The 14,602-nt window shown below is 34.0% G+C and overlaps 1 protein-coding gene across 1 annotated transcript; it reads right to left on the bottom strand.

Moving 5' to 3' along the window:
- Positions 1-8,944: 8,944 nt before the first annotated feature.
- On the bottom strand, positions 8,945-13,366 carry LOC137924101 (uncharacterized). Its single transcript, XM_068767427.1, has 2 exons — positions 12,945-13,366; positions 8,945-10,566 (listed from the first exon to the last, which is right to left on the bottom strand). Exons 1-2 carry the CDS (start codon positions 13,131-13,133, stop codon positions 10,426-10,428), a joined length of 330 nt encoding a protein of 109 aa, XP_068623528.1. The 5' UTR covers positions 13,134-13,366; the 3' UTR covers positions 8,945-10,425.
- Positions 13,367-14,602: the final 1,236 nt, after the last annotated feature.

Raw genomic sequence — 14,602 nt, 5'->3', positions numbered from 1 at the left:
ATAATATACCATATATATTTACAATTTTTTTCTAATATTGACTGAAATATTTAAGTTATTATCACCATTAAATGTTTTATTTGCACATTTCATAAACTTTTTGTTTTCATTATAGACTTTATCGATGACTTTACAGATATCATTAATAGAAAATCTTGTTTTGAACTGATTCGTTTCTAGTAATATCAGACACTAACCTTTGTCATAATACAATAAAGAGCATGCAGTTTGAGATATCCAGTCGACAATTTAGCCCGTAAACGCCAAACATTAGGCCTTTCCCGAGGATATCTATGGTGGAAAATATAAACGCTACGCAAGCAGGTTGGCAATCGCAGTGTTGTATTATGGTAAGCAGAAGACGCAGCTGTCCATCCTCTAGAAACTTATTGGTAAGCGGTGGGAATCCTTTATAATTAATTCACAAAGTGTGAATTATACAGATAAAATGTAACACGCATATTGAATATCCAACCGAATTGCGACGCAGCCGTCAACAGATGTCGTTAATAGCATGACCACAACATCCTTAAATAAAAATAGTTTGAATCTGTCAAAACTTTGTGCGTTTGTTGTAGCCTTAACGACACCAACTTCCTTTGTTTAGTTTGTTTACAACAGGAAAAGTTGAACGCCCTGCGATAGCATAAACTATTATTGAGCAGGCCCGGCTAAAAATACACGAGGAAGTGGGTTAATGACTTTCCTTTCAATACCGTCACCCCTTCGCAAGCGTCTTCATTCATAAACGTTAATCATCCGACTTTGAAAGTGCATAAGTTAAAATATTAAAGTTTTGGGAGTACCCTCAAAAGCGTCGTACATAATTAGCTTAACAACGATAATAGTATAACAATTTAAATACCGGCAAGCTGATGAAAAGTTTATTCAGGCCTTTCGGCTTTTAACTCAAATAAAATTTTATAATTATAAATATGGAATTTTTATTGATTATATTGTATTACAAAATCTTAAGGTTTAAGTCTTTTACCGCTCTTAAAGAAAATTTCACCTACGTTGAACTAACGTTGCAATGTGGAAACTCTTTTGAATTTACTTTTATGGTGTCTTGAATCTTTTGCAAACTCTCGATCTGCATACCTTTGAAATAATACAATCGACTTTAAGCCTTCAACTGTTTGAATTAAAGCAGCATTGTCTAGACAGAGGTAGAATAAGGAAAGGGTATTATTGGAAATTCTTGAATGTCCGGAACGTTCTGCTGATATCGAATGTCAACGACAGTTCGAGCTGAGATTGGAGCGGAGTCTAGATACGTGCCTTTCTGAAACGTGAACGTTGGCTTTTGTTTTTAAAATACGTGCCCGTTGAAGTTTATTTTGAAATTTCGCCAGTAAGCTGAACGTTTGAGTTTTAAAAAGTCAAACGTTGGCAACAGCCTGCGGAGTCAAATTTAGTTTAACTCTGCGTTCGCTAGTGTTATTATTGTCCATAGCATTTTTGGTAAAACTCTACTTGCACTATATAAAATGAATTCATAAGACTTCTCGGATCTTCATGACTCGAAAGTTCCTCTAATTTTTTTTTAGTTTCGCTTTAGTTGTTGACTTATGATGTAAAATTTTTAAGCATTTATTAATATATTCTTGATGAAAAATATTCAAAAGCATTCTGGCATCACTCTTTGCAAGACATTGTCTTAGAATAATAATATAATAATATTAACTTTCATCTATACGAGTCGTCTAAAAAGTGATTTAAGACTTGAAATTAAAAATATGAATAAAAGAGTTGTTAGTTTAAATTAAATTGACTGTTACATATTCAACTTTTAAAACTTTGAATGTAATTATGACTTTTTTGTTATGATTACTAGTGCATGTGTGTGTTAATAATTGCTATAATATTCTCTATCAGTTATTGGCAGTCCTATATTAACGAGATTAACTAATTTTTAATGCACTATTTTTTTTAACTTAATTATCCAGCTATTTTTATGCTTGTGATATATTTTGAACATTGCGGAATTGCATATCCGTAAAATTGTGTTTTATAATAACATGATACTTATTTTATTAAATATTTTTTACACTCAACGTTAATTACAGAACCGTACAAAAAGCACTACATCACTAAGTGTTATGAGGGGACAGGTAATCAATCTATTTCCAAAGACTACTCGAGCTACTACTTTTAACGGTTCATAATCTGCGTTTCAAAATTCATAAAGTGGAAACGTCTTTCGTCGCTTCGTAGGCGTGTTATGGTAGACACGAACAAACTAGTAAAGTGGGAACTCTCATAAAACAAAGTGTCAGTTATTACATTAATAACGAAGGGCCAGACTCGTACCCCTTTTTGTTTATCCCTTGGGCTGACTGCAACTTTCAACGGCGAAGCGTCAAAAAGTGTGTTGCGGTTACCTAAACCTACCTATATTTTGTTGAAGAATTTGTACGTGCTGGCTGGGGAGGAAATTTAGACAAGCGGAAAATAAGACAGACGGTTTTAGGTTATGAATACATTCTTTTCTCTTGTTTTGCTAGTATTAGTATGCAAACTGGGGAGGGTTTATTAACGTTATTCTACGCAGTCTCAAGAGCTGTGCATATATTTTCTATGTATGAAACAGGTTTTAAAATTGTTATGTATTAATAGATTTCATATTTATTACTTATCATAATTAGTAATATTAACATATCCTTTTAACTCATCTGTGCGTCGCCTTCTTTGCAACTTTTTAAATTATCCAGCTGACTAAATTCCATCTCAATCTTCATTATCGCATTTAAATCATTTACGTACGCGTCTATTTCGTGCATTTTTCACCTTATTTTTATTTTGCGTTGTACAATTTTCTTAATTAGTTTGTAAGTTTTATGTTTTAGTGAATTGTTACGACTGTAAGCGGATCTAATTTATTAGAATAAAGAATTTTAATTCCAGGCCAAATAGTAATATAAACTTGGAGTTTTAAATTAATTCTCACTTATTTGTTTTCATTTACGTTTTACTTTGCCATCAAATAAAGTTTTTTTTATCTCGTTTGTGAAATCCAGATACTGGTGAGACTGCAGTCACGAAGACAAAATCTAGTTCTTAATGGGTTATAAAATATATCTGGTTCTTAATGCACACACACACACACGCATATATATACATACATACATACATACATACATATACACACATATATAAATATACAAATACTTTTTCGAAAACAACATAAGGTGAAGGAAATAATTTCAAGGCATAGAGAAATCAATCAATCATTCAATTAGTGCCTCGTAAATAATAATCTGTAAAAAAACCATGAAACAATACGCGTTAGAAGAGTACTTTGACCCCTTTGCCACGTGTCTATTTTACATGTACATATGTTTGTAGAGTACGGAATAGCTTCGCGTACTATTTTGTTCTCACATTTCCAATTCGCATGCCTCGCCCACTGGTGGCAGCTCTGATTTATTTTCGACCTTTTCCACAAAAACCCGACCGACACCGTAAGCTGTTTCACTTCGAAAAACCGAATGAATATAGTTTTTGCTCATCTTTGCCATCTAACACTTCTCTGAAATAAAAACATGTGTTTTTTGAAGTAAGTGGACAATAAATCAACCAGGATTAAACGTACTGTTATACATCTGTTGTTCTAGTTTTTATAGCTTGCAATTTGTTAGTGACGTCATGCAAAATTTGTAACTATAATGCATAAACAGTTATATTTATTTATATGTAACGATTGAACAGTAAGTGTGTTTGACCTGTATGGTACCTGAATCATAAATTTACTTGAAGCAAGCGGATGCAGCCCGCTAAGGTGGTTCAACAAGAACCACAGTGGTGGTTGCAGACGGCGTTAGATCATACGGCAGAAGATCGTGGAAGGCAGAGGAAATACCTATGATAATAATAAAATAAATTTATGACCATTTTACACTAATAATAACAGATCCTTTTTTACATTAGAAGCAGGCGGCTCAGCTAGTGTTGGCGGGGTCGGTAGTTTTGAGCTATGCAGCCTCTCCTGGCTTCCTAAGATGTTACGTGGAAAGGAAGTCCGATATAGAGCTGGATTATTAATCGACACGTAATCATTATCGTCATCATCTCTGCCGTATGACGTCCGCTACTGTACAGGGGCCATCCCCTTAGATTTGCCTTGTCGAAAGCATCTACCGTCGACTTTAACAGGGTTGTCTATCTATCTTATGAGTGGACGTCGCTCGCTGTGCTTGCCGTTCTGTGGTCTCCACTCCGAAACCATGACGTCCCTGCGGCCATTTTTTCTACCCGCTATGTAGCCTGCCTACTGCAACTGCTATTTATCTATCTGCTTGGCTATATTGGTTACTTTCGTTGGTGTATAGATCTCCTCGTTCCTGATTGGATCTTGTAGAGAAATTTCGAGTTTAGTCTTTTTCCAAAGAATCCTTGAAAATAACTCTCAAAATTCAAATATATAAGTATAATCTATCATATAAGTATAATCGGACTGCTCCGTTTGTTTGTATTATACTTATATATATAAACGGGTACGATTTTTTATAATTTATGTATAAGGTGTTACATCGGTATTAACCTTGTGTTAATAGATACAATGTAAAATTTTGTTTTGCCAAGCATGTCTTCGATTTAGTTTAAGTTTACGAACAATGTAATTGGAAATTTCTCTGTTTTTAGCAGTGCATAAAATTGACTATCTGATGATAAAAGACTAAATATAAACGCGCCGTATAGAACGTTTTCACGAGATATTTCAGCGGCTGACAACCGTGAAATTAACTCAAGGCGAATCTTTATCTAACAAGACTTTCGTTTCTAATGCTATTACATTTTTTTTGTTGAAATCCATGAAAACCTTCAACGTTTTTTCACTGGAATTGAATGTCGAAAAGTGAAAATTTGAACTAATTTCTTAAAGCAATACTTGTTTTTGGTTGCAATTAATTTTTATATGAAATTTCTAAAGCCTGTCAAAAGAAATTTTTCATAAATTTACAGATGAATATCGCTATTTTACGGTCTAGCTTACTCGATACTACACTTGCGTGCAGTAGAATCCACTCAGCCATACAAAATAGACAAAAAGTGATGGATTTTTTTTTTTTTTTTTTTATTAATTCTAATTTGTATCGCTGGTGTTTTTTTTTTTTTTACAGTATTTATCTTTCGCTTTAACTAAACGCAGACAGTTGGGAGAGGGTTGCCGCTATTTGATACGGATCTTTCTTCTCCCAGCTGCGAGACACGACAGCGTTTTATATTATTATTACAATTTTTTTTTTTTTTACACAATTTTCACTTATGGGTAAATACAGCTAAAATTTATACATATTAACAATACAATTTGGAATACACAATTATATATTAGTTGCTACATTATTTTATTTAAGTCGCTGCCCAAGCGCTACAGACCGTTAAATGCCTTGAGATTTAGGACAATGTGCCGGGCCAACTCATCAAAAGATTCTGCTGTAGATTTTTTTTTGAGAAGGTCCGGTAAGCTGAACGGAGATATATTAAGGTTTTCACATAAGGTCACGTGGATATGTCTTTTGGATGCGAATCGGGAGCAGTGTCTGAGTAAGTGATCAAAAGTCTGTACTGTGGAGTCGTCACATGGGCAAGTCTCATTATCGATTATTTTAAAACGGTGCAGGTACTGCTTGCAGTACCCGTGCCCGCTTAGTAGTTGTGTCAGATGGAAGGATGTCTTGATGAGTTTTCGCAGTTTGTTTATGTCGGTGAGTTTCGAAAGGAGTCCTATGGTATGTCGACCCTGTGCCGAGCTCTCGTATCTAGCCTGCCAAATGCGGTTGTGTTCCGCGCGGATTGCGCTCTTCACGAAACTCATTGGGAAGTAGACATAAGCCGGTGGAGAGTGCATTGCGGCAGCACTCTTTGCTGCCAAGTCGGCTTCCTCGTTACCGACGACGCCTGTGTGGCTTTTGACCCATGTAAAGTGTAATGTAGCTGGCGCGCGTGCGTGTATCTGATTGTGAATTTGTGTGACGATGGGGTGGGTGTTGCTTCTATTCTGCAGCGCGGCGATGGAAGATTGTGAGTCCGTGTGAATAATTGTGTATGTGTTCGGGTATGTTGAACAGGCCCACGAGCAGGCTTTCAAAATGGCGAGAAGCTCAGCTTGAAAGACCGAGCAAAACGAGTGAAGTTTGTATTTTTTGGAAGCAGTCTGGCGGCCTTCCATGAAAGCAACGAATGCCGCTCCTACGGAGGAGTCCTCCAGCTTGCTCCCATCAGTGTAAATATTCAAAGCATGGGGATAGGGTGCTGTGTAATTACGACCTCTAGAGGGAGAAAGGACAGAAATGGATACTCTGGTAGCGGGGTGCAATAATTTGTGTGGTGGTGTAGGGCGTTCTAGAGCTGTATCAGAAGGTAAAAGATGAGAGGCGCCGGTGAGTTTTGTGAGTTCCAGTGCCTGTACCTCCCGAACTTTGAGGTCGAGTGGGGTGAGTTCTGCAAGTGCTAGAGCGGCTGTGGTGGATATGGTCTTGAACGCCCGTGTGATCCTGATGGCAAAGCCTCGTTGCATACTTAACAACCGCCTTATTATCCCTTTTTTTAGAGCCGCTTGCCCCCATATACCAGCAGCATATGTCATAATTGGCTCAATGATACTGATGTAGATTGTCCGGATGTTCTCGGGATGTGCCCCCCATGTTGGTCTACAGAAAAGACTAAGTCTATTAAATATGCGCGAGGCTTTTTTGATAGTGTGCTGAACATGTTTATTAAAGAGTAATTTCTCGTCAATGATGACTCCCAGAAGTTTGAACTCGTGTATAAACGGAAGGCAGTATTGGCCCATTCTTATTGAGCATTTTTTGGCTGTGGGTGTGAATGCAATAACTTGTGTTTTTTCGGGGCCGAAGGTCAGTTTAACACTTTCACCCCACTCAATAATTTTACCAAGCGCGGAGTTGGTTAAATCTTGGAGATCTTCAGCGCGAATGTGGTGTGTAATGAGCAAGACGTCGTCGGCAAACGCTTGTAAATGGCACCCATCAGGCAGGTCTATTTCGAGAAGCTCGTCTAGGATAATGTTCCACATAATTGGGCCACATGCCGAACCCTGAACGCAGCCCTTAGTTAGCTTCTTAGTGACTCGTTCTCCGGCGTAATCTAAAACCACTTCTCTGTCTTGAACATAGTTTTCAAAAATTGAAAAAATGTTTCGAGGGCAACCGATCCGCCTGAGGCCCTCGAATAGAGCTGGCCACCAGGCGTTGTTAAATGCTGCCTTGATGTCAAGGGAGACGGCGATGACGGCCTCTCTAGCTCGTTTGGCCGAGCGAACGACATCGAGAGCCGAGGAGATCGCCATGGTTGTGTTGGTTTGCTCCTTGAAACCAAATTGGTGACCGTTGAGCTTGCCTGCGACCGTGGCTACAAAAGTCACCCTTTTGATCAGGAGCTTTTCTAACAGCTTCCCGAAAACAGGGATGAGGCCAATTGGTCTGTGAGAATCGAGGGTACTGTAATCAGATTTACCAGGCTTCGGTATGATCTTGACATATGCCTGCTTCCACTGTCGGGGAAAGTGATGCAATTTTAAACATCTATTTAATAAATCTGTTATTAGCTGTGGGTAAGCCTGTGTAAATTGTGTGCATATGTCTGAAGTGAGGCCATCCATACCTGGTGCCTTTTTTGCATTCATAAGTTTTAGTAGCTCCAGTACCTCTTCCACTGCGAAAGGAGGTTCGTCAGGGGCCTCAGAGGTATCCTGTCTGTGACGACGAAGATGCCTGTGTCGGGCTGAAAAGTCTGGAGAATCGTCGGGATAGAAATGATTTAAGAGAGCTGTAGCGCTTTGTTGGGCGTCATGTGTGTGCCCTGTGTCTATCTTTAAAGTGGTAGGAGGTTGTCGCCGAGTCGAGTGTTTAAGGAGGCGATTAGTCACTGACCATACATTCTCCTTATCTTGTCGGTTGCAGAATGTGCGGAAATCGGCCGTCGAAGTCTCTCTAAGCTTTCGAGCGTATTCAGTGCGCTTAAAGATTAGATCCTCGCAAAAAAAAAAAAAAAAAGTGATGGATAATAATAAAAAATAATCAAAAATACAAATAGACAAAAAAAACTATAATTCAACTAAACATTTTATTTCAAAAATTTTAGCTGAATTGTTGAAAATTTTAGAAATAAAATATTTAGTTGAATTGTATGTAGTTATTGCATAACTGTAAAACCTAAATACTGTAATGTCTCATTTTATGCGGTGCATATGTTCTACAGAAAAGCTCATATAAAAAGTCGCAAAAAAGACTTTACTTGCCTTGACAAAGTAATATGATACTTTTCGTAATTTTATAAAATTGTCATAAAGCCAAAACAATGACTTTTAATTAAACTTAAAATCGTTTAAAAAGTTTACAGAAGTAGTAGAAATAAGCTGCTTAATAAATTACTTCGAATGCAAGAGAGAAATTCACATAAAACCTTAACTTGTATTTAAACTTAATTTATTTTTTATTTTTTTTAAAAATTAAATTTTAATTATTATTGCTGTCTCATAATTGTGTGCATCGTTTGCGAAGACGTTTCATTCACCTTCGCCATCAGAAGAAACTACAATAGATATTTGCGATAAAGGCCATTGATTTTTACAACCGTCATTCTCGTTCTACGTATTTTTTTTTACTGTTGAGACAATGTAATTAGTAATTAAAATTTTCGATGATGATTCTACTAATTTTTTATGTAGACATACAGTTCTGCAGTACATGTTGTTAATTAAAGGCTCGTTCATTACAATTAAGGTAGTTAATAAAAAAAATTCTAATTTACTGCAAAGTTTAATGAAGTACAAACCGCACAACTTCAATATCGCATAAAAATATTCCGTATAAAAAAGACATTGCAATACTTACTTTACTTACGTTTTTCAGTTAAAAAAGTTCGAGTTTCAAGTCATTCGATATTACTATCGTTAAAGGCAGATTAACATATGCGTATATGATGAAAAATTACAAAATATTTTATTATTATAAAGAATCAATTACAATTACTTAATTACCTAATATAAAATTACACATTTAACAATCTTTTGTAATAAATTCCATCAGTATAATATTATTTAATTGCGATTTACATTTGATTATTACTTTTGTAGTAGAAAAAATTACATACTAAACTAATAAAAGGACATTTTTGGTATAAACGTTAGGAATATAATAATAAAAATTGTTCAATACAGTCAAATAAGAGACGATAAGCATCCCGTTAGTTCCCTGCTATGCTATCATTGATATCCATAATAATGATAGTTTTGATGGCATTTCGTAATAAAGTTGGCATATTACTTTATAAATATTAATAATATAACAAAACGTGATCTTAATTTTACAAAAGTTGCCCTAAATAATCAAACAAAACAGGTAATGTACTATTATTAAAAGCGAATTTACATCGCTAAGTGATAATGACAAATACGATATAAAAAATCGAGATTCAACATTATCAGTTCATTATATCGCTAATGTCTTGTAGAAGTTCAAAATAAGTTAAAACTGCATATATACTATACATAAATATTACGTATGATTTATTTTATAACTAAACAAACAATCATTGCAAATTTACAAATCTTTTCCATCCATTTTTATAACTTTTAAAAATATTCAAATATGCCTCTCGTGCATTTAGAATATATATGGAATGTTATAAAATACTCCAAGTAATCGATTCTATTTTTTTACATCGCAAATGGCTGGAAGGTTCATGATGAACAAAATAAATTTAATTTAACAATGATGCGTACATCAATGTACTCTTTTTCGTTCAACCTAGTTAGATGGGCCTACGTGACTGTTTGGCTGTAATTCACTTCACGTATTCTTTATTCTGATACGTTAATTGGTTATAATAATCCTATAACATCGCTTATTTTGTTAAATAATAAAGTATTTAAACTTTGTACGTTAATTTTATAGTTACATAATGTTTTCAAACAAATTTCAAAATTTGGTATCATTCGAGAATCTTCTATTTGTGTTCTAACGACTTCCCTTATTATACATTAACAACAATACCCAAATAACAAATAGTACTATCTAAGTAAATAAAATCTCTAATGTTTTTAAATGGAAATGGTTTCAAATTTAGTAATCATTAAACGTTAAGATTGTTGTAGCAGACTAGAAAACAACTGCTTAATTAAACGGAAGCCATTTGTTTTATATTACTCATCACTTTTTTTTAATCTATATAATTTTCATTATTATAACATTAAACACGATTTGTCAACTTAACTGTTTATATAATCAGTCCGTAAAAAAACTAAAATCAAATGTCACAACTGCAAAATGTTTAGATTTAGATCACATGTTTGCAATTATAAACACAATAATATTTTTACAATGTACCATAACGATGACGATGATATGTTTTGTCATATCTATACAGAATAGTATAATTGTATGAATCAGATTTTATGGACTAGACGTATATTTCCACTTCAAAGTTGAGCGGGTGATGCCTTTGACTTTTCATTCTGACGGTTACATAGGAATAACCGACTCCACCTTCGGTTATATTGGCGCTGGCATGCGAGAAGTCATTATCAATAGCTGCTACACCCTGTAACAATTTTTAAACAATTTTTAATATTTCTAATATTGAACAAGTGGTAGTAATTGGAAAAGTCGTGAGTAAATAACAAAATGGTAAATCTTTTGGTTGCAACTGTATTACAATATACTCAGGTGTAATATTTTTGAATTTAATAAGTTTTAAATTTGCAGAAATAGACCTATTACAAGCTGCAAGATTTTTAAGTGATAATTAAGATAGGTAATGCATGGCACATCTTAACAAGAAGAATATATTGAAAGTGACCACTAAAACACCGTCTTATTTTGTTGTATACATACTACTTGAAGATCGAAACACGTTTGAGAACATCGTTGCGTTTCTAGTTTCTATCAAATTGGGCTCTTCTAGCATTTTTTTCACATATAAATGTGGCCAATAAAGTAGTCATAAATGGATAATAACATCAAGAAATAGATAAATATATAAAAAAAAATATTTTCAAGGTTGTAGTGCCATTTGATGATCCGAATAAATTCGCTGCACTCGAAAGATATACGACACCGTTGATACAGCTCGTGGTACAGCATAATCAAACTAAAAATAACTCCATGTGCAGGGGATCATGACCTTTAGTAATAAGGAAGCGATGCCAGGAAAAGGATATGAATAATTTCGATATGACTGTTGCAGTTTATTTTAAGTCGAAGATGTCATCATAATAGAGCTAAATTCTAATGTCTATCATATTGTGCTCTGTTGACATTTTTAAAATGATTGAACCGTTGTTTGAAATGGTGTAAGCAAATGTATAAAAAAATTGAAAATATTATGGTTCTTTTTTAATAAAAGGGTTATAAACTTTATGAATTAGAACAAAATTTTATTAATAAACAAACATGATTAATAATTTTCTTTAAGTATATAGAACGTAATTAATCACCTAAATTAGTATTTACATAGGATTGAATTTAAAATATAGTAAAAGATATTGTAGTTCCGAATGTATAAGATATAGCTTACACATAGATCAATGGTAACAATTTGTAATAAGAATAGAGAAATGCCCAAATGTCTAATGAAATTCAAATAGCCCTCATAGAATTTGTTATGATCCGAACGAAGGTTCTCAACGGAGCCTTCGGGTTTGGTTTATATATAGAGGTCTTAGCTAATCGCCGTCAATGCTCTTTCACTTGAGAATTAGTGTAGCTGTAACTGCAAAGACAAAATTGATCCGTAATGAAATAAAAATGTCTTGATTTTATTTTGCATGTCAATGTATCAGGAAAGGACTGAGCAGTACAATGAAAGTATCTTTTTCAAACTTTATCGGATTTTATCAGGTCTTTTATAATCTAGGTGAAAGTTATTTATTTGTAAAATACACTGATATTGCCTTCCGTAGGTTTAAACACAGAAACCAAGTGTACCAAAACCCCTAAATAATGTGTATGAGTAAACGAAAATTCTTATATGACCCATGAACAGAAGGCCTGTGTGTTGTGACTTTAGTAGGCGAAATGATCTGCGATCCAGAGATCTTTATTAATCATGAATTGATAGATAGAGAGCTGTACATCAAACAAATGATTAAATATTTTACTTTAAAACAATCATTATCAATATAATAATTAATCATTATATTATGTTTATATGTTTAGTAAAACTTATGCATTTGTCATAAGAATAAGACATGTCAATCACAAAAGTATGTGTTAGCACGTATAAAGATAAACAAATTATGTCATATCACCGAAACTGCTTAGTGTTTGTGGTTAGCCAAGGTCAACGCAGCTATTTTCTGATTATTCATTGTTTTTTGCTTATAAACGCAAAGATGGTCAAGAAATACGAACTCGTATAATTAAACAAAAAATAAGGAAAATCAAATGGATTAATGACTCCGTGTTGTGGTTATTTCGGGAATATTCTAGTAATAGTAGCATTGTTTATTTAACAATATAGAGGGTAGTTTTATTTTGCATCAAGATATTGTAACAGGATTTAAATACGTTCATATGTTATATAAGAATAAAACATGAAAACTTTTACTTTTATTTCATAGACAAACATCACAGTTTTGAGTCAATATGTGGCAAACATTATTATATGTAGCAAAATGTATTTATTATTTTAAGTAATTTTAATACAATTATTTTAAGAAGTGTCTTGGGTTAAAAGTACTAAATCTTTATAAAACTAGTAAGCCGATAAAAGGAAATCGAAAAGTTGCTGATAACATTATTATTTCATTAAAATGAATATGACTGCTATTAACAATAAGGAAAAAAATATAATTCTTGGTAATTTTATTGCTGATATATTTCACTAACAAGTAAAATAAACTAAGTTAAAACTTTTTGATTTGAATACTTATTTAACTAAAATCCCAAACGCTTTAAGTTGCTAACATGCAAATTTACCTTTATTATTCTTTTCTCCGGATCGCTGTAAGACAGTGATTTTATTCGCTTCTTAAACGGTATAGGAAACTCCTTGACTCTCTGGTGAAATACCATCTTCCTGTGCACGGTATCTCCAACAATCATGTCGGCACAATATACCACACAGCACACCGATAAACCGATCAAAATTAACACAAATATGCGCATACCGCTAGCATTACATTAGACTTGAAACAAACAGTCATTATTCCCCGCTTGCTCACTCACCGAATGACCGTAGTCAAATGACTAAAGTAATGCAATAAACGATAACCTCAACATGCGATAGTTGACCAACGTACTTATATAAGGAAACAGAAATAACTCCGTCAGTCGCGCGCTTTATATGATTCGCTAAAATGTTATGACACTTCCAATATGTTAATTGCTCGATAATGTTCTCTAGACTGTCCATTGAGAACATGTTTATCCAGTTTGATGCTTAATAATTAGTTGATAAATTTGTTGGTTCGCATTGTTGTTCTCGGCAAACAATGGACAATGTTTACTGTTGTTCTATTATAGTATGACAGACGCATGGTCAACAAAATAATTAGTAACAATGAGTGATTTGTATCAGATTATATGAATACTCACGGTCAATGATTTAATACGTTTTGTGACGACATCGTGTTTAATATTATCAATATATTTGACAATAGCAACCGACCAAGAAGATTAGTCCTCCTGTCCTAGTCCGATGCTAAACGTGTTTTGAGTGACAGCTGGAGGCGAGCCAGGTCACTATCCCGTTATAAAGTAGGATCTAGAAGCCCAAGCCGAGAGTCTAATGGAAGCCCACGAGCTGTCGACATTACCAACCGTTGTACAGCGAAGGACGTCCTTTGGCTAAAATAATGAAGATGATGACGACCCAAAATTCTAACGATTAGTCCAAATTTTTAAAATTAAAAACCAAAAAAATATCTATCTTAATTTCTCTATTCATTCCTTTGTAAATATGTAACAAACGAGAGAACACAGCGTTATGATAGTTTATTGTAACAGTAAATTTGCGTGTGCGTTTCGGTACATTGTAGGCGACATGCTGGCGACTTGTCAGTGCATACAAACATATTACGACACTTGACCCCAAATACTGTCAACAGAACCATCATGTGGATTAAAAGGCCGTTGGTATTAAACACACAATGCAAGGGAAGCGAAGCTCGAAGGCGCAGATGCAAAATTCGAATAAACTGAAGTAACACACAACAGTAAGCACTAATGGACTTGAGTATGACATCTGTTGTAAAATCTTCACAAACTTGTACCATAGTTTTTATAGATTTTTTTATTAATATGTATATATACGTTATATTTTGTATTTATTTTGTTTACTAGTGATATTTTGCTAAAAAAAATTTTCTTGTGAAAAAATTAATTGTACAAGTAGGCTAATTATGTACAGTATCATTTTATAAATTCGTTGGAAGTTTGAATCTGGAATAATTTATTTTTATTTTCATTTTTTGCGGACAGAATGATTAATGGCGTGTCACTCAGGCTGACAGGGAAAATTCGAAACTTTTCGCTAACAATTCAAAAGGCTTAAAATTTTTAATAAACCTGGAACAATGCTTTGAAACTTGTTAAAGAGTTATATTACAATTTTAATTGAAAAGAGTAAGATTTTT

Source organism: Battus philenor, unplaced genomic scaffold (assembly GCF_028537555.1).
Source record: "Battus philenor isolate CCGP_79_NKW_IND1 unplaced genomic scaffold, ilBatPhil1.0.hap1 SCAF_10, whole genome shotgun sequence".
Classification (NCBI taxonomy): Eukaryota; Metazoa; Arthropoda; class Insecta; order Lepidoptera; family Papilionidae; genus Battus; species Battus philenor.
Note: the sequence above shows the minus strand (reverse complement) of the source record. Positions and strands in the feature narration are given on the sequence as shown.

Coding starts and splice junctions, on each gene's coding strand:
- LOC137924101 (XM_068767427.1), bottom strand. CDS start 13,133: ATGCGCATATTTGTGTTAATTTTGATCGGTTTATCGGTGTGCTGTGTG. Junction 10,567..12,944: donor CGGAGAAAAGAATAATAAAG/GTAAATTTGCAT, acceptor AAATTGTTACAG/GGTGTAGCAGCTATTGATAA.